The 27,501-nt window shown below is 35.8% G+C and overlaps 1 protein-coding gene across 1 annotated transcript; it reads left to right on the top strand.

The window, feature by feature from the left end:
• The first annotated feature begins 20,338 nt into the window (after positions 1-20,338).
• On the top strand, positions 20,339-27,246 carry LOC148948954 (uncharacterized). The gene is made up of 13 exons (XM_089094547.1): positions 20,339-20,450; positions 23,627-23,728; positions 24,395-24,496; positions 24,587-24,724; positions 24,779-24,906; positions 24,982-25,072; positions 25,166-25,309; positions 25,553-25,662; positions 25,753-25,891; positions 26,114-26,230; positions 26,705-26,806; positions 26,897-27,024; positions 27,100-27,246. The coding sequence occupies exons 1-13, from the start codon at positions 20,339-20,341 to the stop codon at positions 27,244-27,246; spliced, it is 1,560 nt and encodes a 519-aa protein (XP_088950673.1).
• Positions 27,247-27,501: the final 255 nt, after the last annotated feature.

Genomic DNA, 27,501 nt, shown 5'->3' with positions numbered 1-27,501 from the left:
CGCTGAATATGATGGTGTTATTTTCGTTAAGATTCTATGACTTTTATGGAGTGTTTTCCTTTTTTCCGAAAATAAGGCAAATTTTCTCAGGCTCGTAACTTTTGATGGGTTAGACTAAATTTGATGAAACTTATATATTTAAAATCGGCATAAAAATCTAATTCTTTTGAAGTATCAATTGATATTAAAATTCCGTTTTTTAAAGTTTCGGTTATTATTGAGACGAGTCGCTCTTACTATACAGTTCGTTACCACGAACTGTGTGATATTATCAAGGTAAGTGAAGCTGTCCATTTGATTGATCTTTCTGTTACCCAGAGTCTATTTTCAAACCTACTCTAGCACCTTCAACTCACAAAACCTCTAAAATTTCATTCATTTTGTTCACACTTTCATCTAGGATGCTTGAATCACCAGTACAATCTAAGTCCAGGAAAGATTTTCTTCCCCGTTTGATTCCATGTTCTCCCATTGCCTTTCCTGTGCTCCTTAAGACAGAGTCGATCAAATGATCCATATAAATGGGGATAGACCACAACCCTGCTTAATATAAAACCAGCTACTAACCTTATTTCTTACCTTAACCGCAGCGATGTTATTCTTGTGCACAGTACTAATCACTTTAATATATTTGTCTCGTATACCATACAAGAATAAGATCTTTGCTAAAGCTCTTCTATCAGCTGAATCGAACACTTGCTCAAAATCTATCAAACAGAGGACAAAAGGTGTTTGACGATTCAGACACTTATCAATTATTAAGCTAAGAGTGAAAATTTGGTCGGCAAATCCTCTACACTTCATACAACCACACTGTTCTTCTTTTAAAACTTTGTCAACAGCATCTCTAAGCCTGAAAAATATCATCATACTAAGTAATTTGCTACCTACAGAAACCAGGCTAATACCTCCTATAATTACCACACTCACTCTTATCACCTTTCTTATACAGAGGTTTAATTAGGGTTTTCCTGAAATCACTAGGTACTTTCCCTTTTTCAAAAATCATATTCACAATCTTCGATAACTTATTTCTAACCTTATAGCTACCGTATTTAAGAAAGTAATTTGAATGACTATCAGCAGCTGGGGTCTTATTATTTTGTAATCCTTTTAGTACTGTCACTGATTCTTCCTCGGAAAATAAATCTTCTTTCACATCCAAGGTATTACAAACTTTTTCATTTCCCTCTATATCTTTTCCTGTAACTCTATCTCGGTTTAGTATATTCTCAAAATATTCTTCCCATCTTTCTTTAACCCTTTCTTTATCACTAATTGTGGCCCCGTTCCTATATTTAACTGGGACAAGTCCAGATTGACCACTCCCTCTCAATTTATTAAAATGTCAGTACAATATTTTACTATCATGCCGTCTAGCTGCATCTTCCAGATCCTCGGCAACTTTATATATGGTCTCCTCTCCACACCTGCTTAGATCATATTTTAATCGTTTCTCCATTTTCTTTATATTCCTGTGATTTTGTATGATCTATTACTCAGATAATTATTGTATAAACCCATTCTGCTCTCTATTAAACATATAGCATTTTCACTAATAGTCCTAGCTGCGTTCCTAGCTTTCTTCCCGAAGACACCATCAGCAACTTCACAAATTATTTTACAAAAATTACTCCATCCATCTTCTGCATTGTCAAACTTTAAACTCTCAACGTTGGTATTCAACTGTTCCTGGAAAATTTAACTCAAATTCTCATCTTGGAATCTACCATCGTCATAGCTTCCAAGAAGGAAGTTACACTTCCGAAGTTTAAGCTTGAAATTAACCCTATACGCTACTACATGGTGATATTTACTTTTAAAATCAATAACAGCATACCTATATATCCTAGTACCTTGTATTGATCCAGCCAGTCTCTGGTTTATAATAATAGTACCGGGAGCCCGGCGGTTTCACCGCCGGGCCTCAGCACTCGCCACTATCTCGTATATTCTCGCATCCGGAGAATACCTTGGGATATTCTCGCATAAAAAAAAAAAACGATCAAGATAGGTCAAAATTCAGAGAAAAATCGTTGAGAGCCTTAAATTCGGTTTTTGCAAATGACGCCATGTACTATGTTAGTACATCATATAAACATTTCTTATGATACTATATATCACATCATATAAGTATTTTCTTATAATTAGGATGTCACATGAAGCATATATGTGTTTATTAAATCTCCAATACGATAGTAAATAATATAATATAACATCGACCGGAAGGCCCAAAAAACAAAAATTTGCAGTTTAAGTTACTATAAATGATGATTTTTTGGAACTAACACCTGAACTATCAAACGTGATAAGATGCGAAATTCGACAACCTGGACCATCAATTGTGAGAACACCAATCCCGACAGTTGAAACAAAAGCCATTCAAAAATTGTCTGCGGTAATCGAAATCCAAAAGCGTGCAAGCAATGACAATAAAAAGCAAAGAGATTGGCGTCTCTAAGACATAAGAAAACAACAATTAAAACGAGTCAAAAATGAAAATGAAGAGCAAAGACACACGGGGTTAGAAGACATACGACACCGAACAAGTGAGGGAATCAAAAATGAAAATGAAGAGCAGTGAGTCAATGAAAATCAACCTGGACAGCAAGAATAAAAACGTGTCAAAATTGAAAATGATAGCAATGATGATTGGGTTTGGGATTTTGACATGGATTAGGTGATCAATGCCTACCATACCTTTGTTAAAAAGACAAAGCTTTGGCGATATGTATTTCATAATGACGAAAGATAAGCCGAGGTGTAACGAAGCAAACAAATTGAAAAATATAGCGATGATGACTGGGTTTTGGATTTTGCCATAAGGTGGTCAATACCTGCCATACCTTTAAAAATCAAAATATGGACTGTATAAATCGTTGGGAGAAAAAGAAGTTTCTGTCCCACCACCTAAACAATTAAAAGAAACAAAGGTTTGGCGATATGTCTTTCATAATGACAAAAGACAAGCCATGGCAAAAGAATAAGTTTTTGTCCCACCACCTCAACAATTAAAAGAAACAAAGGTGGACGTCAATGCCTTCCATACCTTGTAAAATTAAAACCTGGGCTAGATAAATCGTTGGAAGAAAAAGAAGTTTCTGTCCCACCACCTGAACAATTAAAAGAAACAAAGGTTCGGCAATATGTCTTTCATAATGACAAAAGAAAAGCCAGGGCAAAAGAAGAAGTTTTTGTCCCACCACCTGAAGAATCAAAAGAAAAAAGGTGGTCTTCAATGCCTTCCATACCTTGTAAAATTAAAACCTGGGCTAGATAAATCGTTGGAAGAAAAACAAGTTTTTGTCCCGCCACCTGAACAATTAAAAGAAACAAAGGTTCAGCAATATGTCTTTCATAATGACAAAAGACAAGCCGAGACAAAAGTTAAAGGTCCAATAAAAAAAATGTAGTCTTACAAAGGCAGCACTTTCAATTTAAGATCCATTTGGACGTCACGACATCAAGAAAAGGCTCAAATTGTCTGTGTTTAGAAGACAAGCGATATTGAGAATCTATATGTAGAAGCCTGCCGCGTGCCCCATACCTTTCTTTAAAAAAAACAAAGGGTTGGCGATATGGATTTCACATGTATCCAACGATTTATCATGTCTATATTTTGATTTTCAAAGGTATGGTAGGTATTGATGACCTTATCGATGTCAACCGCGTGTCTTTGCTCTTCACTTTCATTTTTGACGCGTTAATTGGTTTCGATTACTTCAAACACATCAGTAATGGCCTCTTCTATACTTTCCCGTATTGTTTCCGTCACAATTCATGGTCATGGTTGTAGAATCTCATGACGTATCACACTTGATGGTTCAGATTTTGGTTCCAAGTATTCATCATTTATAGCAACTTTAACTGAAAATTATTGATTTTTGGGCCTTTCAACAGACATTATATTATATAAATAACTGTTGCGTTGGAGACTCGATAATCTTTTTTATGCTATACATGACATCATATAAGAAAATACTTATATGATGTCATAAGAAATGCTAGAATCTCTATATGTGTACTATAGATATTTCAAAAGCGTTCGACAGCGTCAACCACATGCAAGCAATGAATGCTCTACTGCTGAGTGGTGTAAGTGCGAGCATAGTGAAAACATTGAAATTCTGGTACGGAAATTCAATAGTTTCTGCCGAATGGAAAGATAGAACATCAGATACCGCCAAAATCAAAAGAGGCGTGAGGCAAGAGAGCGTTCTTAGTCCTCTCATTTTCAAACATGCGATTTCCAAGATTCTGGACCGCATCTCGCCCTCTCTTGTACTTCACGGTACCCACCTGTCTTACCTTGCATACGCTGACGACGTCCTTCTGCTCAGTTGATCGAAAGCTGACTTACAAAATAACCTGAGTCAACTCCACAGTGACTTTCTTTCTATCGGGCTCTCTATCAATATAGAGAAGTGCGAGTTTTTTAACCTTCAACGCACCTAAAAGTGAATCTGTGACCCCCGGCAATCATGCAGTCCCTGCAGTGTCTGAGCCACGATATCTGGGTATCATGATTGCAGAAACGATCGGTAAAACCAGGCAATCCATCGTCAAGCAAACATCCACCGCCATTAAACGTGCTTACGGGTCTGCAGTGCCGAATCGCGGACGCTACTCCAGGAAATCTCTAGCCTCAATTTAACGTTCAGTTTGCCAGCCACATGTAATCTACCTTGCCGGTGCATCCCATGTGCCGACAGTGAGAGACTGTGAAAAAATCCGAAAGTGCTACTATAAGTATGCAAAATTTTTACTTTATATATCCAAGCGATACCGGAATTCTCAACTGGAAAAATATGGACTTCCGGAGCTGTCCAAGCAATGGTCGACCATTCGGGACAATTCAGTGTTCAAAGTCAGATTGATGAGACATCGTTTTTCACCTGCATTTGTTTGAGTTTCGTATCTTTATTTTTATTTTTTTTTAAGTTGGTTTCCTTTTTATTTTTTGTTGCGCTCCACTATAATCTTTTTGTAGATGGTGGGTAATTAAGTTATTATTATTATTATTATATGATGTACTAACATAGTACATGATGCCATTTGTAAAAAACCAAAACTAAGGCTCTTAACAATTTTTCTCAGACTTTTGACCTATCTAGACCGTTTTTTTTTTATGCGAGAATATCCCAAGATGCCAATTTTCCCGAAATAATATGGAACCGTTTTCGAGAACAAACATATATACACAATTATTGCTTACATATAAAGATAGTATGTATATGTATATATTATTATTATTTATTGGAAAACCCGTCATACAAAAAAAGGAAAAGACGGAGCAATAAGCAAAAAAAAAAAAAAAACAATACACATAAACTTAGGAGTTATACATGTGGTTTTTAGTGACGAACGCTGGAGCTAAGCTCTAAATCAGCACTTAGAACAAATTACACAAAACGAGAAAGAAAAACATAATTATGCACTGCTCTGTAGGTACGCGACATGTTTCTTTTCTTTTTTTAGGCTCCTAAATACTGAACAACATAAATAATATGAACATCATTGCATCAAGCCGTAATTGGTATTAAAAAAAAAAAAAAAAAAAAAAAAAAAAAAACTATCAAAAGTGAATTAAAAAAGATATACAGTAGATAATCATATTAACTAGTCTAAATATGACAAGAAACGGTAAAAACAGTTAAACGACACTTGCGCCCGCTGGTCTTGAACTCAGATTACTCTCAAAAAATGATTCATTTTCTCCGATACAAATAAATAACAGAAACACTGAAATCGTTAAAACATGTATAAGTTTAACACGTTAATTGAATAAATGTGATTGAAAGAATAGATAACTAATAAACACTCTATTATTAGTAATGTATTAACTATATTATCAAAAACAAAAAAATTGAAATCAATTTGAGAATAACCATTGTCGCTCAGAATGGACCCGTACGAAAATACTAAATAATCAGTCAGTTTAAAAAACTGCAACAATTAGGCTATACTAAGCGCGAAAACAAACACTTAAAAAATAAAAAAAAAAAATAAATAAAAAAACACAACAAAAACATCTTAACTAATGGGCCAATACTGACAACCAGGGATGATTCAACTTCATTAAACGGGAATTATAAGCACGAATTTGCTTTTCCACAGCTATAATGGGGTCAGCAATGCTGAATTTTCTAATCAGATAAGAATTGCGCGTCCAAGAGCGAAAACGTAAAAGATATTTTGCGAGCCGGAAGGAAACAGACTGAATTTTTGACGTGTCAGAATTTGTTAGTATTTTCTAAAACGGCCATATGTACAGACAATTTGGTAGAGTGACAGAGTTAGAAAGTTTCGATAGAAGATTGCTGTTGAACCGTAACTTATTAGTTACAAAAGAAGCATATGATAACCCAACTCTACGCTCAATGTGAGAAATTAATAGTTGTCGCGTGTGCATTACTGACGAACCAATGGGAAGACCGAGGTAGGTGATATGATCTACTGGCTTAATTCTACTATTTCCGAGAGGAATATCCCCAGGCGACGCTTGCTTGCAATTGTAGAATACAACTTCGAACTTTTCAGCATTGAACTGAAGACCTAGTTTTGCATACTCAGATTGTAGCGTTGCGAAAATCTCGCAACGCTACAATCCCCCCAATATTGCCCCCCCCCCCAATAATTTGGAAAAAAATTATACAGTCCATGCCCCATGACTATCCAGACATGAACCATTACCTTCATATCTCCTTTGTCTTGGATTTTCTGGCTGTCGAGAAGATTCAGGGGCTTCATCTTCAATGTTAGCCGAGGGTTGAGATTCGTTGTTTCCAGTTGGGCCAGAAGACTCCAAGTCATCAACCTTAAAAAGCGTTAGACCATTGAATAAGAACAAGTGAATTCAATAGTTGGGGGAGGGGGGGTCAAAAGATTTTTTCTGGCAGCGTGCATTTTTAAGACACAATATTTCTTTCTTTCTTTTTCTTAGGCAAAAGAACTTAAAATCTAGGTTATATGTTTAAAATATTCAAGTACACTTCTTCTTTCGTTCATTTTCTAAGCCACAAAGAAACATTTTTTGGAAGAAGGGGGGTTGGATGTTTTTCAAAGAGAGATATAAGGAGGAAAAGTTCAATTGGAGTATATTTAAATGTTTTTTTATTAAAACTATAAATTAGACTATCTTGATTTAGTGACATCATGATGAAATAGATTGACAATATGTTCAATCATTTTTTTTACGTGAGGTGATAATACTACTACTACTGCTATTAACTCACCGTAGCAACAAGCCGCCTGAGGCCAACACAGGTACGCACGCTCCCCTCCATCCTAATCTCTTCTAAGCCTCCCTCTTCACACCCTCCTAGGAATTTCCAATTTTCTTTCAATCTTTCTTTATAACATTCTTCCACCCCAACCGCAGACGACCTGCTTTACGCTTAGCCCTAGACGGTTTGCCGAAAAGGAAAATCTCTGCCAATCTGTCATCCTTCATCCGCAGAACGTACCCTTGCCATCTCAACCTTTCTCTCATTATAGCCCTAGAAAGTGGGATTTAACCGCACTTTACGTACAGTCTACTGTTTGAAATACGGTCAGTCAGCTAGGTACCCAGAACAATCCGTAGCATATATTGAGGTGATAATAATGCTCTAATTATCTCGCTTTAAGCATATTTTCTGACAACGTGTGAGAATTATTTTGATTCCTTAAAGGTTATCAGAAGCAAACAGCTTATGTCCCATGTAAGTTTGAAAACTCCTAAGGTCTCTATTACCTTAGGTCATATAAAGAGATAGGGAGGCGGGGATAAAATCAACGTCAATGGAGCATACAGGAATTTGTAACACCTTGAAGTGTTTTACAGTTCGGTGTCACCAAGGGTCGTATCCAGGGTTTTTTTGGAGGGGGAGAGGGTACAAAAAACTTTTTTTTTCTGGGGGGGGGGGCATAAAACATGCCCCCTAAAACCCCCCACCCTCTGGATACGGCCTTGGTGAAACCTATATGAAACATTTTAGGACAGTGTAAGTTTTTTTTTTTTTTTTTTTTTTTTTTTTTTTTTTTTGTATGCAAGTAACATTGCTTTGCTCTTTTTTTTTCGGTGTCACTAAGAATAAAATAATTTTAAACAAAGATACGCAGATTTATATTAAAAAAATAAAATTATCCTATTATTCAAGCAAATTTGCTGAGTATACAACTAACATTGTTTTGCTTTTATTTTCTATTATTTTTAGGCGCTGTTAAAAATAAAATAGTTTCAATCAAAGATACGCATATTTAAATCATCTACAATATTACTGTTGTGCATATGAAATATTTTTTTGCACTTTTTTTTGAGCTGCAAAGAGACACAAACGCTCAATCTAGCATAAGACTGAGCATAAAGCTCAGTTCTGTTTTTGTTTTGTTTTTTTGTTTTTTTGTTGTTTTTTTTTGTAGGTTCTTCTTCAAAGCCGCAAGGAAATAAATGTATTCAAAATAAGATTTTATATTTTATAATATTTAAATACAATTTTATTGTGATTAAGACTTTTCTTTGCCCCTTTTAGGTTTTATTTCACGGCTACAAGGGAAGGACATACAGCCAATTTAAAATCTTATATTCTTTCATTCTAAAAATTATTTTATTGAGCAAAACAACTTTTTTTTAAGCTTTTTAGGTTCTATTTCACGTCGTTGGTGGGAGAAAGGTTCAATTCAATCTAGTATAGTTTTAAGAATTAAAAGAAAAGAAAACTAAGAAGAAAATTCACATTTTGATTTTTCCTTTTTTCCATTCGAGCCATTTGGGTTATTTGAGCCATTCTATATCTTCTTAAAGACATTCTATAACTTGGAAATCATTTTGCAAGCCTCAGCCGTGGTTGACCGTCTCAAAGACATAGGGCACATTAGCGAATTTTCCAAGCTCCACATGGAATCCCTGAACCACTCAAATTGTTCAAATAATAAATCCATTAAGCTAATTTTCATATTTTTCCTAGCAAGTAGCTAGTACATTTTTAGGGACATTCTTTTCCTCAACTTTAGAAAGACAATTCTGCTCTGTTCAGTCGAAAAAAGAATCACACTTTCTAATGATGTAGGTTTAATTAAATCTGAAAATCATTTCTCTGGCACAAAACGGGAGAAGTTAAATGGTTTTTATAAGATTTCTGGGAAATTAGGTATCGGCTTTTAGTTTTCTGTCGTTTATTCGGACCACTTATCCAAGCTATGACAAGATCGCCCAGTCAATTCTAAACAATTTGGTCATCCGAACTAAAAAATTAACGAGATAGGGCGAGATAGGCCCCTGCAAAAATCGAGCATCCACATTCGGCAAAAAGAATTTTAAAGGCTTTGCAGCCAACAAAATGTAGGCTTTCTCAAAGTCAAAAGTGACGACACGAGATCAATTTAAGGTCAGTAGATTTCTAACTATTAAAAAAATTAACATCCTATTGAAGAAAAGTATATTATAACTTACTAAAACATTTTTTGAGTACATGACTTTTTTTTCTTTAAGGTTTCGTTTTCGAAGTGACAGAGGTTGAATTTAAGGCAAGTAGATTTTTAAAAACAGGAAAACAAATTTTGTCCATCGTACGACTGACATTTCTTGCATTTTTTTCGCTTAGACTAGCCTTTTGCAAACCCCCTAGTCCCCCCTCCACTGGACTCGAACTTGCTTGGCTGTTTTGTACATTCAAGCACTCAACAGTTCCAATATTTGTCCCTGAAAAGCGAGTTGAACTGTTACGTCGAAATTTCTTCAGGCTCAAAATTTAATTGTTTCGGAATCGTTCCAAAAAAAAATTGTTTAAAAAAAACAACAAATAAGACCTGGCCTTCAAATAAAACCACCATAGACCTTCATGAAATGTGCCTTAAATATAGGATAAAAGCACAAAATCCACTTACTGACGTAGCCCAATGGAATAAATTCCTATAGCGACTTCTCAGAGATACATAGCGAGAAAGCAGATCTTGATAACGGGCCCGCAACTGACCCGAATTTTCTTCTATATTTTCAGCAGCAACTGTAGGTCTCTGTGATCCCACACTCTGTGCTGTCGAAATTCTACTCTGCGAGGTCGGATTCCAGATTGCTGTGATTAACCGTGTTCCTGTTGGATCAAACTCTACATACCTATTGGAAAATAAAAGGTCAATTTCAATACTTTAAATATTCTTTAATAAAAGCTTTCCCACCAATATTCGGTTATTTTCTTTTTTTATTCCCTTAGTCTATCTTGTGTTTTAGTTTTATTTATAACTTTTTTACTATTTTTACTTGTTATGGTATTTGATCATTGCGATTGATTTTATTTGTAATAAAAGTTGGTTTTATCCCTTCCCCTCAGCCTCTACTCTCTCCCGGAATATCGATTGTTTTTTCTGTTTTTCTAACAATGTGTCTACGATTTCCATTTTACTCAGAGGCGTCGTTAAGGAGAGAGGGCACAAGGGGAGGCATTTGCCCCCCCCTCAATATTTTGGAGAAACAATTATGTAGCTTTAAAACTATCGCTCGTTTTAAGTTTCAACTTTGTTCTTTACTTTGAGCACTTAATTTATTTTCAATTAATCCAACCTCGTTTTTAATATAAAAAAACACAAAAATTCAGTGATCCATTACACTTCCTAATATGTTTCGTCTTAATATCTATACAAATATACCGGCTTCAAAACCTTATCATCAAGTAAATCGGTGAGTCTAAATAATGGCAAATTGCGAAAATGTACTATACTTCCCGTGTCGTCACGTTTGCTCAGGTCAATTGTTTCCCCTGATAGGTAAGGGTATTTTTCTTCCTAAAATCCAACAGTTCATGATAAGATTTTCTTGTTTTAAAACTTTCAAAAATGGATATGAATACACCCTCTACATCTGCAAATAGGACAGAAATGGAATCACTGAAAAACAAAATCATTGAAAACAAAACATTTTCTCATTGAAAAATATGAAAAGAAATCATTGAAAAAGAAAATAAGACATAGTGCTATTTATAATATTATTCCTACTATAGCTAGATAGGTCAAATCGTTTGTAATTTAGTCACAGAAGCTAGTAGGGGGAGGTTCGAGCTTATTTAAATCACCATCGCCCACCCTAAAACATATTTACAGTACACTACTGTCGTCTGCAGCAACGCATTGCTAAAAAGTAAAAAGCTGAATCCATTACTTAATTTATGTTTGGTTGAAGCGTGTTGTTTATTTATGTATTTTGGTATATTTTTAAATTTATCCGAGTACCTTAACATCTTTGCTTAATAGTAACTTTATGCTTAATAGTTACTATTTCCTACTGAAGACATAGGGAAGGAACGGGCTATCTTTACTTTTTAGCCGCTTGGTACATCCCCTCCCATCAGGTGGAAGAGCGCGTGCACATGGGGTCCCAGGATCAGGACAGCTATGGGGTCCCAGGACATATTCTGTAAATTATTAATTCAGAAAAAGCGTGTCCGTAGGCTCAGCGATGTAAGATGGCGAAACTTTCGGTTCCTAAACCAGTTCTGTACAAACCAGATTTGTCTAGCTCTCAACTTTGATGTGTTTTATAACGTTATTAAAATATGATTTGTAAGTATAATTGGTTATAACAGGCTAATATAACCAATAGAGGGCAGAGCTCCTTATTTTCTTTCTTTGTCTTAGAACCAACTTTAAAAAAGCAAGACTTTGGAACAAGAAGAAGGTATTGAAAAGAAATTTGATTCCCATATACATCTTCTTATAGTAACACATTAACAGAAAGTGAGAGGAGCACAAATTTGACCAAATTAATTAACAAGCGTGATCCAATTAATGGTCCAGCCTCAGCTTTGGCTCATATCAGCTTATACCCCTTTCAACAAAGAGACTTGATTTCCCATAGACTAACGGGAGAAAATTCGGAACAGAATCATCAGATTTTTTAGATATCTTTAAAACACATTTAGGCTTGTGTCTTTCGCAAGTTTCCTAGCACTCTTTCCCCACAGGGGGTTTTAGAGGACAGGCGTTGACGGGGCACTCGCCACGGGCGCATAAATTTCAGGAGCGTAAATTTGAAATAAATAATCTAACATTTATGATCAGTTTGTAGTTTTTGAAATTTTATCTTTATTAAAATAAAGTAGAGGCCGTAGTTGGCAGTAAGTTTGCAGTTAAAAGATAGCACATGTCCATTGACTATCAGGGTTGCCACCGGTGACACTTTAGTGTCACTTTTGACACTTTTTTTTTAATGGCACTTTTCGGGGCCCCTGACACTATTAGGACACTTTTTAGCAGAAGTGGCACTTTTTTTTGCTAAGTAGCATTTTACAAAAAAAGAATTTTTTCAGACAAAAAACCAGAAGGGAAACTCAATGTAGATATGCATCGATATTCTTTTTCTGTCAGTTAAGATTCTTATCTTCACTCCGCGTGCGGCAATTATTGGATGCAAGAATCTTTCTGTGCAGTGAAAAACGTAAACGTGTTTGTCTCAATCTGTGTGTGAGAAATTTTTATATTCTTATTCTTATCACTGATAAGCGAAGATCACCCAGAGATATTCGATACGAAATACTTGGCAATGAAGAGGACAGACAGACATTTAACTGCAATGTGGTGGAGAAGCCTTCAATTGTTTTCAGTTGTTTAGTTCAACTATTTTGCGTTGTTGCAATAATTTGTAGGCTCATAGACGATAAGTCAGTCAAGCGGTTTGCAATTCTTGAGTGGGTCCGAATCCAATTTTTATGTTTTATTAGTTTAGGGTCGACTACAATTGAAAGAGGAAAAGAGCAAAAAAAGCTAAGAGCGCATTTTTGCGCCACTATGTTAATAGCTGTTACTGTGTTAACCAGTCATTGGGTCAATGAATGCTTAACTTTACGCCTCTTTTCATCGATTTCCGTGACTGGAGATCTTGAAGCCCAGTGACTGAAAAGCTCACTTGCGACATCACACAACGACTCAGCAACGCAAAAACATCCACTGAGCTCACTGGTGTCCCACAAGAATATCTAGTGACCTCTTCAGTGACGCAAAAATGCGCTCTAATATTTCCGTTCATATTTTTCATATTTTTTCGTTGACCTGTTGGCAATGGAAAAATAAATAGAAATACATAACCATCATATTAAAAAAAAAATTAATACCAAAACTTCCATTAAATTAAAACCTACGCAATTATTAGCAAAGTCACAATCTAATTTCACTTTTTTTTTCTTACTTAAATTTATGTTACATCATTATAATTGAATTTGGACGAACTTCCTCATTTTAGTTATTTCCTTCCCACTAATTTTTTATTGTAAATGTAAATTTGATGTATTTGGAATATCACGCTGATGCTCTAACTGCTTGTTTTTATTATAAAGGGGTTTTCATATTGATACTTAAAATCCTAGTTGACTGTTCCTCTGCCTTAGTCCCTGGAGACATCATAAAGAAAAATTTACTGGGACTGGCGAGAGTTCTCGTGAAACTTATTCTATTCAGATTGTGATAAACAGATTAGATGATATAGCTGTCTTATTGTTTTTTACCTAGTTTTTGCCAAATAAATTATTTAAAAGAGTTAGTATCTGAACCACTATTAGTTGTGTTCATCATAGGGTCATCAATAGTGCGTTCTATGTTCATAGCTTTCTCTTTAGCATTTTTGGAGAAAAGAAAAGTTTCAAGCACCTGAATGCACTGTAATAATTAAGATGGTCCATTTTGTGGAAAAACTGGATGAAAAACTCTCAATGCAGACGCGTATTGATGTCTCTATTTTTCCATTTTCTCAAAAGAAAAAAACTGACGGTTTTTCCTCTTTCCCTTTTCCGATCCTTTTTTACGCTATGAACAAAGACTGCTCAGCAAAAAAAGAGAAAAAAGTACTCTATGGGACGAGTTCTCATTCTGTACAGTAAGCACCATTTGCGTTTTAGCGGATTTTTAGGAGGGGGGCTGGAAAGTTGACAAGAGTGGAAGTGCTGCGCAAAGCCCGAAATCAGCACCGACTAAGTAAAATAAAAATTTCTTTTTTATAATTGATAAATGGCATTAGATCCGACATTTCATGTTGGAGAATTCAAAGATGCGGGAAACCACGGGGGGTGATCCCAAGCGGATTGGCCAATATTTTCAATTTTAAAAGCTTGTTGATATGAGCGCGAGCCACGCGCAGCGTCGCGAGCGGCAAATTTTTGGGAAATGACACTTTTTATACAAAATTGACACTATTTTGCCACCCAAAGTGGCACCAAAAAAACCTGCTGAGTGGCAATCCTGGTGTGAGCCCCTCTTGCCCCCTCCCCAATAAAAATGTTGGAGCAACGCCCCTGACTGTACTTGACGTATTGCGTTCAAATAAATGTTAAACAGTTGAGGTTGTCGATTTGACTCGGCAAGTTGACTCAACAATGATTATACCACTTATCAACCACTCTATTTATTTGCAATGTGAAGTAATGTGACATTGGTTAAACGAAATATGGTTAAGTAAAAATGCGTGAGTGAAAAGTGAAATATGGTCAAGGAACAAGGACTGATAAATTAAGAACAGATAGAATTTCCTTCTATATCTGAAATGAATTTGCCTCTACATATGATTGTTAGCCCTTGTTTGAAACAAAATAACATGCCTAACTAAATAACCGTGCCAAGGCTATCGGGTTTTCCAAAATTATCAAACAAATAGCATGGTTTATGCAACGTTCATCTCAATAATGGCTATGTCAACAACGTCGAATAGCAATATGATGATAACAACATGTTTTGTGACTCTTATATTATTTTTAACTTGTTAGTGAGTATTGTCAAATTATGGCGAATTTAGTCTCTGTTTTATTACCTTAAATTACCTTAAATCGCACTTGCTAGCGATAGGACGAATCCTGTGTCCGCCAGCTGTTTACCTGTGCATAATTAATTAAATGAAAAACACAGTCGCACCATTTCACGGAAATACTGGGGGGTGTGCAAAATTTATTTTTCAGAACCCAAGAAGGGACTTTTTTTTCATTTTTTTTTCTAGAAAAAATCTAGGGGGAGGACAAATTTATGCATTGCTAAGCTTATGCATAAGATAGCAATTACAGAAAACAGAGCATCTACTCATAAAAAAATGTTATTACTAAAAACTATTCGTTCTTAATACAGTCTTGAAATTTCTCCTAAAATACTTATATTTCTAATTATTTTATTCTAATTATTTTACATTTTACTATTTAATTTTATATTTATTTTATCAATTATTTATTTATATTTAGGCCTATTTTTGATGAATTCATATTAACTGTTTAAATTATAATTTATACTTAATTTTTGAATTTATTATCTAAATTATAACTTATATTTAATATTTAAATTTATTAATTATTTTATTTCTAATTATTTTATTTATCTAACCATTTTTATTTCGCCCAAAGCTTTAGTTAACTCAGTTTTAAAAGACGGGTTATATATCTCTCTAGAAATGTGGAATAATGTGATTGGCTTGCAAAAATACGACACACAACAAACCATTTCAGCTAAATTTCTTCCCCTAAATTCTGGTTAGTTTTCAATAACAATAATTAAAAAAAAACATCTTGTAGCCTCTTCGCTGGTTCTACCATTAAAGCCATCGTTGGAAACTTTCTCAATTAAATCCAGTTGTTTTATGCTCTGCAGACACTAAACAATTACCAGTCATTTTATGGTTCATTTTTAAATCAACGAAAAAAAACAGGTTTTGGCTCTAGAAATTATCTGACATTGTATTATACATAAGTAGCCGATACACTCCTCCCCTCCTCTTTACAATCAAGTTTGCAGGTTAATCTTTATACTTTTTAAATACAATGTTTTTCTTTAAAAAAAATTCGGCTTAATAAACAGATATAGTATTTTATAATACTATTAGTAAAAAGTAAGTCAAAACTGACGAATAGTCAAAATGAAATTTAAACCATACCCAGAGAAACGGTGCACTACTAGTCGTTAAATTATTTTTTAATCTTTTTTTAATTCTTTTACCTTTTTTTAATTTCATTTTATGAAACAGGATTAGTGTGTTACAATTACTAGATATATATATATATATATATATATATATATATATATATATATATATATATATATATATATATATATATATATATATATATATATATATATATATATATATATATATAAACAAAAACTGACACAAGGAGAAAAATAATACTATAATTCAAATTATAAAGTTTAGGGTACGAACAAAGTTATATTTCTCAATAGGAGGAACGCTTAGACTACAACCTGAGGACCCCCCCCCCCCCATTGAAAGATAACGTGTACAATTTACCCTACTAGATTTATTTCTTCTTAACCTGAATTTTGGCACTAGAATAAGAGGAAGGTGACAAATTTGTCTAAGGAGCCAATTTCAATGTAGCTCTAATAGGTCTGAGTTAGCTGTCCATGTAATCTTTTAGAATGTTAGTTTGCCGGTCAGGCACGTCAGGGAAAACGCAGCTCTTTGCAAAAATAATTGAAAATTCCGCCTCTATTATGACATTAAATGAAAAAAACAAATTTTTTTGACTGAAAGTAAGGAACGACGTTAAAACTTAAAACGAACAGAAATTATTCCGTATATGAAACGGTTTGTCCCCTCCTCAACGCCTCGCTCTTTACGCTAAAGTTTTTTATTGTTTAGAAAAATAGAGTTGTGAGAAAGTCAAACTTTAGCGTAAAGAGCGAGGCGTTGAGGAGGGGACAGCCCCCTTCATATACGGAATAATTTCTGTTCGTTTTAAGTTTTAATGTTGTTCCTTACTTTCAGTTAAAAAAAACTTGTTTTTTTTTATTTACTTTTTGAACATTTTTGAATTAATGCAGGTTTTGATTTTGGCTCACCGTGCATGAACAATTACAGCAAAATTTTCCTACTAATTTTACTTTTATTTCGTTAAATGATTCCTTCAAAAGATATTATATTTTATTTGCAAATTTCTCTATTAATCATAGGTATACATGACTAAAGAATTAAACAAATCCATGATATTGTATCTTAATTAACATTTATTTTGTATATCAGTGAGCTCGTCCCCTTGTCAATACCTTGCTCTTTAAGCTAAAGTTCTTTTTTTTCCAATTCTTTAAAAATGACCCCTTAATCAATCAGTTGACCAGTTGAAATCAGTTGAAAAACTTGTTGTTTTTTTTACTTAATTTCTGATCTTTTTCTTTAATAATGCTGGGAAATCCGGCGCCCCCTTCATAGCAATGTCCCTTCCCGCATGAAAACTTCCTTCATGGAAAGATCCTCCCATATAACCCCGACCCCCCCCCCCCTACCTACCAGAAGAAATCCCCCCTGAAAACGTCTGTATACTTCCCAATAACCAATACTATGTGTTGACATTGGGTAAAGTTCATAACTTTCAGCCCTCCCCCCGGGGACTTCGGGGGATTAAGTCATCCTAATAGACATTTTTATCATATTTTTGACCATGCTGAACAAAATGGCTATCTTAAAATTTTGATCGGGTGACTTTGGGAAAAAAAATGAGCGTGGGAGGGGGCCTAGTTGCCCTCCATTTTTTTTTGGTCAATTAAAAAGGTCACTAGAACTTTTAATTTCCGTTCCAATGAGCCCTCCCAAGACATTCTAGGACCACTGGATCGATACGACCACCCCTGGGGAAATAAAAAAAAAAAAAAAAATAAACACGCATCCGTGATCTTTCTTCTGGCAAAAAAATGCAAAATTCCACATTTTTGTAGATAGGTGCTTGAAATCTCTAGAGCAGGGTTCTCTAATACCATCAATATGATGGTGTGATTTTCATTAAGGTTCTACAGATTGTAGAGGGTCTTCCCCTTTTTTTGAAAATAAGCCAAGTATTATCAGGTTCTTAAATTATAATGTCTAGGACTAACCTGATGAAATTTATATGTCTGAAATCAGCATAAAATCTAATTCTGTTTATGAATCTACTGGTATCAAAATTCCTTTTTTTAGAGTTTCGGTTACCATTGAGCCGGGTCGCTCCTTACTTACAGTTCGTTACCACGAACTGTTTGATCACTATTATGACATCATATATTATGACATCACCTCCTAAATGCATTATTTACTGCTTTAAATCCTGGCAAAAGGCTTATGACGTCATTAAAGCGTATACCCCTTATATTAAATTTTTCCAAAGGTTAGATAGTTTTGAAAATCATCTTAAAGGTGGACTTTTGATTATAGATGATTTGATGAGCGATACTGATCAATATTTTACATCTATTCTACATAATATTCTACATCTATTCTACATCTGTTCTAGAGTTGTAGACAGTCTTCTCCCATCATCTGAACTTATCAACGGTGCTAGTAACTCATAACTTATCTACTCAAAATCAAGTTTTGGCAATCAAATCAGAATAAGATTTGCCTTTAAACCACCTTTGAAAACAGGCTAACCTCTACAATAGTTAAACGTGCAAATAAAAATTATATTATAGGTAAATCTATCTGTAGGAGAAAATGGACATTTATTTGATAATAAATGTCAAATTCTGGATATAATAAATGTTATATAATTCTGATAATAAATGGACAATTCTAAGAAATAGAATTGTGTTTCAATGATGTGATAGCTAGGGCTACCGTTAAAGCCATCGTAAGAAACTGCTCTATTTCTCAATGAAATCGGGTTATTTTATGCTCTGCAAACCCTAAACACTTACCAGTCGTTTTATGGTTCCTTTTTAAATCAACGAAAAAAACTGAGAGTAGCTCTAAAAATTAACTGACATTATCTTATACATGAGTAGCCGTTACACTCCTCCTTCCCTCTTTACAATAAAGTTTACTGGTTAATCTTTATATTTAATTTTTTGATATTATGATTTTATTACAAAAACATCGGCTTAAAAAAATGGGCATAGCGCTTTATAGTACTATAGGTAAAAAATAAGACATAACTTATGCATAAAAACAAATCGCACCCAGAGAAACGGTGCACCATTAATTGTTAGGTTACTTTTAACTCTAAATACTTTTTTAAATTAAATCTTAAAAAATAGAAATGGCGTGTTACAATTACTGAATATATAAAAAAAAAAAATTAAGCTTAAGCATAGATAAAAATAAAACTAGACAACCAATTCATAAAATTTACGGTACGAACTAAGTTATGTTTCATAATAGGGGAACCCGTTTATCGTCTTTATACTCATTTCTATGTTGTTTTTTCTTAACAGTAGATTCATTTCCTCTTAGCCTGAATTTTGGCACTAAGCTAAGAGGGAGCTGACAAATTTGTCTAGGGAGCCAAATACAATTTAGCTCTAGTAGGTCTGACTCCATCCCCCCCATCCAACAGAAAGTATATAAAAAACGTACCTAATGCTTTCTCGATTGCTTCTTGTCTCCATTTTTGCAAGAATACGATTTGAATACCAATCCCATAAATATATTACATTTCCACTTGAGAATATTACTAGTTGCTCAGTTGGATGAAAGCAAGCAGAAGTAATTACGCTGCTCATATAGGGTGCCTCTTCAACGGCATATCGTTCTGATTCTCCCTATATTAAGAGGTGGACTAATCAGTGAGATTACAGACATGGCTGGGGGAAGTAACATCAATGTTGACTGACCAATGAAAAATGTTTTTAAGTGCCAAAGTTCTCTCCCAAAATTTTTAAAAGTGATTCTACACTTTATATATTACAATATTTGACAAAAATTATGACTTTGCACATTCCAGCAAAATCGAAATATTTATAAAATTGAGTAATTAACTCTGAGGGAAGGAAATGCCACTCGTATGGCAAGTTCAGCAAAAGTTTGAAAAAAGATCACACTGAATAAAAAACTCAACCAGAAAAAAAATATGTATATTTACATTTTTTTATATAAGACTTTTATATATGTACAATATATATATATATATAACAGATATATATATATATATATATATATATATATATATATATATATATATATATATATATATATATATATATATATATATATATATATATATATATATATATATATATATATATATATATATATATATATATATATATATATATATATATATATATATATATATATATATATATATATATATATATATATATATATATATATATATATATATATATATATATATATATATATATATATATATATATATATATATATATATATATATATATATATATATATATATATATATATATATATATATATATATATATTTGTGCGTGTCAGCTTACAAAATATTGCTAGGCAGTTGTTCTTACATCTTGTTACTTGCAAGTACTTTCGAAGATACAGTTCAAAATTAAGTTGGGTTATTTTTCTTTTCTAATGAACTCTTTATGTATGGCAATATCTAAAGGTTAATTGAGTGTAACTGAATTTCTTCTAAATAAAGGAACCAACCTGAATATGAGGTATTCTGTTGGCACACCTTTAAATTGTGCAGTTGAGATTAAAAGCCTGAACATTTGTTGGCTACTAGTTGGAGAGGGAGCCGTCATAGATTCAAAAGATAACAGCGGTAACACCCCTTTTTGTATAGCAATATCTAAAGGTCAATTGAGTACAACTGAATTATTTTTAAATAATAAAGCCAATCCTGAAACATAAGCAATATAAACCATGCTGATTCCGAAACAGCTTTACACTGCACTGCTAAAATCGGTAGTCAGAACATTTGTGGGCTACTAGTTTCAAAGGGAGCCACAATAGATGCCAAAGGTGATCCTTTTAGAATGCCTTTACATTTGGCAGTCGACGCATGTCAAATAAGTGTGACTGTATTTCATCTTTAAAACGGAGCCAACCGAAATGTAGACAATTATGAGCGATCTACACCTCTGCATAACACTGCTATAATCGGCAGCCTGGACATTTGTCTGCTACTAGTTTCAAAAGGAGCCAGAATAGATGCCGAAGGTGATTCTATGCCTTTACATTTAGCAGTCGAAGCATGTCAAATAAGTGTGACTTAATTTCATTTATAAAATGGAGCCAACCGAAATGTAGGCAATTATGAGCGATCTACACCTCTGCATAACACTGCTATAATCGGCAGCCTGGACATTTGTCTGCTGCTAGTTTCAAAAGGAGCCAGAATAGATGCCGAAGGTGATTCTATGCCTTTACATTTAGCAGTCGATGCATGTCAAATAAGTGTGACTTAATTTCATTTATAAAATGGAGCCAACCGAAATGTAGGCAATTACGAGCGATCTACACCTCTGCATAACACTGCTATAATCGGCAGCCTGGACATTTGTCGGCTACTAGTTTCAAAGGGAGCCATAATAGAAGCCGAAGGGGATTCTATGCCTTTACATTTAGCAGTCGATGCATGTCAAATAAGTGTGACTTAATTTCATTTATAAAATGGAGCCAACCGAAATGTAGGCAATTAAGAGCGATCTACACCTCTGCATAACGCTGCTATAATCGGCAGCCTGGACATTTGTCGGCTACTAGTTTCAAAGGGAGCCATAATAGACGCCGAAGGGGATTCTATGCCTTTACATTTAGCAGTCGATGCATGTCAAATAAGTGTGACTTAATTTCATTTATAAAATGGAGCCAACCGAAATGTAGGCAATTACGAGCGATCTACACCTCTGCATAACACTGCTATAATCGGCAGCCTGGACATTTGTCGGCTACTAGTTTCAAAGGGAGCCATAATAGACGCCGAAGGGGATTCTATGCCTTTACATTTAGCAGTCGATGCATGTCAAATAAGTGTGACTTAATTTCATTTATAAAATGGAGCCAACCGAAATGTAGGCAATTATGAGCGATCTACACCTCTGCATAACACTGCTATAATCGGCAGCCTGGACATTTGTCTGCTACTAGTTTCAAATGGAGCCATAATAGACGCCGAAGGGGATTCTATGCCTTTACATTTAGCAGTCGATGCATGTCAAATAAGTGTGACTTAATTTCATTTATAAAATGGAGCCAACCGAAATTTAGGCAATTACGAGCGATCTACACCTCTGCATAACGCTGCTATAATCGGCAGCCTGGACATTTGTCGGCTACTAGTTTCAAAGGGAGCCATAATAGACGCCGAAGGGGATTCTATGCCTTTACATTTAGCAGTCGACGCATGTCAAATAAGTGTGACTTAATTTCATTTATAAAATGGAGCCAACCGAAATGTAGGCAAATATGAGCGATCTACACCTCTGCATAACACTGCTATAATCGGCAGCCTGGACATTTGTCTGCTACTAGTTTCAAAGGGAGCCAGAATAGACGCCGAAGGTGATTCTATGCCTTTACATTTAGCAGTCGATGCATGTCAAATAAGTGTGACTTAATTTCATTTATAAAATGGAGCCAACCGAAATATAGGCAATTACGAGCGATCTACACCTCTGCATAACGCTGCTATAATCGGCAGCCTGGACATTTGTCGGCTACTAGTTTCAAAGGGAGCCATAATAGACGCCGAAGGGGATTCTATGCCTTTACATTTAGCAGTCGATGCATGTCAAATAAGTGTGACTTAATTTCATTTATAAAATGGAGCCAACCGAAATGTAGGCAATTACGAGCGATCTACACCTCTGCATAACACTGCTATAATCGGCAGCCTGGACATTTGTCTGCTACTAGTTTCAAATGGAGCCAGAATAGATGCCGAAGGTGATTCTATGCCTTTACATTTAGCAGTCGATGCATGTCAAATAAGTGTGACTTAATTTCATTTATAAAATGGAGCCAACCGAAATGTAAGCAATTATGAGCGATCTACACCTCTGCATAACGCTGCTATAATCGGCAGCCTGGACATTTGTCGGCTACTAGTTTCAAAGGGAGCCATAATAGACGCCGAAGGGGATTCTATGCCTTTACATTTAGCAGTCGATGCATGTCAAATAAGTGTGACTTAATTTCATTTATAAAATGGAGCCAAACGAAATGTAGGCAATTACGAGCGATCTACACCTCTGCATAACACTGCTATAATCGGCAGCCTGGACATTTGTCTGCTACTAGTTTCAAATGGAGCCATAATAGACGCCGAAGGGGATTCTATGCCTTTACATTTAGCAGTCGATGCATGTCAAATAAGTGTGACTTAATTTCATTTATAAAATGGAGCCAACCGAAATGTAGGCAATTACGAGCGATCTACACCTCTGCATAACCCTGCTATAATCGGCAGCCTGGACATTTGTCGGCTACTAGTTTCAAAGGGAGCCATAATAGACGCCGAAGGGGATTCTATGCCTTTACATTTAGCAGTCGATGCATGTCAAATAAGTGTGACTTAATTTCATTTATAAAATGGAGCCAACCGAAATGTAGGCAATAACGAGAGATCTACACCTCTGCATAACACTGCTATAATCGGCAGCCTGGACATTTGTCGGCTACTAGTTTCAAAGGGAGCCATAATAGACGCCGAAGGGGATTCTATGCCTTTACATTTAGCAGTCGATGCATGTCAAATAAGTGTGACTTAATTTCATTTATAAAATGGAGCCAACCGAAATGTAGGCAATTACGAGCGATCTACACCTCTGCATAACACTGCTATAATCGGCAGCCTGGACATTTGTCTGCTACTAGTTTCAAAAGGAGCCAGAATAGATGCCGAAGGTGATTCTATGCCTTTACATTTAGCAGTCGATGCATGTCAAATAAGTGTGACTTAATTTCATTTATAAAATGGAGCCAACCAAAATGTAGGCAATTACGAGCGATCTACACCTCTGCATAACGCTGCTATAATCGGCAGCCTGGACATTTGTCGGCTACTAGTTTCAAAGGGAGCCATAATAGACGCCGAAGGTGATTCTATGCCTTTACATTTAGCAGTCGATGCATGTCAAATAAGTGTGACTTAATTTCATTTATAAAATGGAGCCAACCGAAATGTAGGCAATTATGAGCGATCTACACCTCTGCATAACACTGCTATAATCGGCAGCCTGGACATTTGTCGGCTACTAGTTTCAAAGGGAGCCATAATAGACGCCGAAGGGGATTCTATGCCTTTACATTTAGCAGTCGATGCATGTCAAATAAGTGTGACTTAATTTCATTTATAAAATGGAGCCAACCGAAATGTAGGCAATTATGAGCGATCTACACCTCTGCATAACACTGCTATAATCGGCAGCCTGGACATTTGTCGGCTACTAGTTTCAAAGGGAGCCATAATAGACGCCGAAGGGGATTCTATGCCTTTACATTTAGCAGTCGATGCATGTCAAATAAGTGTGACTTAATTTCATTTATAAAATGGAGCCAACCGAAATGTAGGCAATTACGAGCGATCTACACCTCTGCATAACGCTGCTATAATCGGCAGCCTGGACATTTGTCGGCTACTAGTTTCAAAGGGAGCCATAATAGACGCCGAAGGGGATTCTATGCCTTTACATTTAGCAGTCGATGCATGTCAAATAAGTGTGACTTAATTTCATTTATAAAATGGAGCCAACCGAAATGTAGACAATGATGAGCGATCTACACCTCTGCATAACACTGCTATAATCGGCAGCCTGGACATTTGTCTGCTGCTAGTTTCAAAAGGAGCCAGAATAGATGCCGAAGGTGATTCTATGCCTTTACATTTAGCAGTCGATGCATGTCAAATAAGTGTGACTTAATTTCATTTATAAAATGGAGCCAACCGAAATGAAGGCAATTACGAGCGATCTACACCTCTGCATAACTCTGCTAGAATCGGCAGCCTGGACATTTGTCGGCTACTAGTTTCAAAGGGAGCCATAATAGACGCCGAAGGGGATTCTATGCCTTTACATTTAGCAGTCGATGCATGTCAAATAAGTGTGACTTAATTTCATTTATAAAATGGAGCCAACCGAAATGAAGGCAATTACGAGCGATCTACACCTCTGCATAACGCTGCTATAATCGGCAGCCTGGACATTTGTCGGCTACTAGTTTCAAAGGGAGCCATAATAGACGCCGAAGGGGATTCTATGCCTTTACATTTAGCAGTCGATGCATGTCAAATAAGTGTGACTTAATTTCATTTATAAAATGGAGCCAACCGAACTGTAGGCAATTACGAGCGATCTACACCTCTGCATAACGCTGCTATAATCGGTAGCCTGGACATTTGTCGGCTACTAGTTTCAAAGGGAGCCATAATAGACGCCGAAGGGGATTCTATGCCTTTACATTTAGCAGTCGATGCATGTCAAATACGTGTGACTTAATTTCATTTATAAAATGGAGCCAACCGAAATGTAGGCAATTACGAGCGATCTACACCTCTGCATAACACTGCTATAATCGGCAGCCTGGACATTTGTCGGCTACTAGTTTCAAAGGGAGCCATAATAGACGCCGAAGGGGAATCTATGCCTTTACATTTAGCAGTCGATGCATGTCAAATAAGTGTGACTTAATTTCATTTATAAAATGGAGCCAACCGAAATGTAGGCAATTATGAGCGATCTACACCTCTGCATAACACTGCTATAATCGGCAGCCTGGACATTTGTCTGCTACTAGTTTCAAAGGGAGCCACAATAGATGCCAAAGGTGATCCTTTTAGAATGCCTTTACATTTGGCAGTCGATGCATGTCAAATAAGTGTGACTTAATTTCATTTATAAAATGGAGCCAACCGAAATGTAGGCAATTACGAGCGATCTACACCTCTGCATAACGCTGCTATAATCGGCAGCCTGGACATTTGTCGGCTACTAGTTTCAAAGGGAGCCATAATAGACGCCGAAGGGGATTCTATGCCTTTACATTTAGCAGTCGATGCATGTCAAATAAGTGTGACTTAATTTCATTTATAAAATGGAGCCAACCGAAATGTAGGCAATTACGAGCGATCTACACCTCTGCATAACACTGCTATAATCGGCAGCCTGGACATTTGTCGGCTACTAGTTTCAAAGGGAGCCATAATAGACGCCGAAGGGGATTCTATGCCTTTACATTTAGCAGTCGATGCATGTCAAATAAGTGTGACTTAATTTCATTTATAAAATGGAGCCAACCGAAATGTAGGCAATGAAGAGCGATCTACACCTCTGCATAACACTGCTATAATCGGCAGCCTGGACATTTGTCTGCTACTAGTTTCAAAGGGAGCCACAATAGATGCCGAAGGTGATCCTATGCCTTTACATTTAGCAGTCGATGCATGTCAAATAAGTGTGACTTAATTTCATTTATAAAATGGAGCCAACCGAAATGTAAGCAATTACGAGCGATCTACACCTCTGCATAACGCTGCTATAATCGGCAGCCTGGACATTTGTCTGCTACTAGTTTCAAAAGGAGCCAGAATAGATGCCGAAGGTGATTCTATGCCTTTACATTTAGCAGTCGATGCATGTCAAATAAGTGTGACTTAATTTCATTTATAAAATGGAGCCAACCGAAATGAAGGCAATTACGAGCGATCTACACCTCTGCATAACGCTGCTATAATCGGCAGCCTGGACATTTGTCGGCTACTAGTTTCAAAGGGAGCCATAATAGACGCCGAAGGGGATTCTATGCCTTTACATTTAGCAGTCGATGCATGTCAAATAAGTGTGACTTAATTTCATTTATAAAATGGAGCCAACCGAAATGTAGGCAATTACGAGCAATCTACACCTCTGCATAACACTGCTATAATCGGCAGCCTGGACATTTGTCGGCTACTAGTTTCAAAGGGAGCCATAATAGACGCCGAAGGGGATTCTATGCCTTTACATTTAGCAGTCGATGCATGTCAAATAAGTGTGACTTAAGTTCATGTATAAAATGGAGCCAACCGAAATGTAGGCAATTACGAGCGATCTACACCTCTGCATAACACTGCTATAATCGGCAGCCTGGACATTTGTCTGCTACTAGTTTCAAAAGGAGCCAGAATAGAAGCCGAAGGTGATTCTATGCCTTTACATTTAGCAGTCGATGCATGTCAAATAAGTGTGACTTAATTTCATTTATAAAATGGAGCCAACCGAAATGTAGGCAATTACGAGCGATCTACACCTCTGCATAACGCTGCTATAATCGGCAGCCTGGACATTTGTCGGCTACTAGTTTCAAAGGGAGCCATAATAGACGCCGAAGGGGATTCTATGCCTTTACATTTAGCAGTCGATGCATGTCAAATAAGTGTGACTTAATTTCATTTATAAAATGGAGCCAACCGAAATGAAGGCAATTACGAGCGATCTACACCTCTGCATAACGCTGCTATAATCGGCAGCCTGGAAATTTGTCGGCTACTAGTTTCAAAGGGAGCCATAATAGACGCCGAAGGGGATTCTATGCCTTTACATTTAGCAGTCGATGCATGTCAAATAAGTGTGACTTAATTTCATTTATAAAATGGAGCCAACCGAAATGTAGACAATTATGAGCGATCTACACCTCTGCATAACACTGCTATAATCGGCAGCCTGGACATTTGTCGGCTACTAGTTTCAAAGGGAGCCATAATAGACGCCGAAGGGGATTCTATGCCTATACATTTAACAGTCGATGCATGTCAAATGGGTGTGACTGAATTTCTTTAAAAAAATGGAGCCAACAGGAATTCTAGATCCGATTCCGTTCGGAAGAACGAAACA

Source organism: Artemia sp. Qi Xiang Cuo, chromosome 9 (genome assembly GCF_049724085.1).
Source record: "Artemia sp. Qi Xiang Cuo chromosome 9, ASM4972408v1, whole genome shotgun sequence".
NCBI lineage: Eukaryota > Metazoa > Arthropoda > Branchiopoda > Anostraca > Artemiidae > Artemia > Artemia sp. Qi Xiang Cuo.
This window is presented reverse-complemented; position numbering and strand designations above follow the sequence as displayed.

What these genes read in the sequence shown, in the direction of transcription:
- LOC148948954 (XM_089094547.1), top strand. Translation starts at nt 20,339, where the DNA reads ATGAGGTATTCTGTTGGCACACCTTTAAATTGTGCAGTTGAGATTAAA. An exon ending in AGCCATAATAGACGCCGAAG is followed by an intron (nt 23,729 to 24,394) that starts GTGATTCTATGC and finishes ACCGAAATGTAG; the next exon opens with ACAATGATGAGCGATCTACA. An exon ending in AGCCAGAATAGATGCCGAAG is followed by an intron (nt 24,497 to 24,586) that starts GTGATTCTATGC and finishes ACCGAAATGAAG; the next exon opens with GCAATTACGAGCGATCTACA.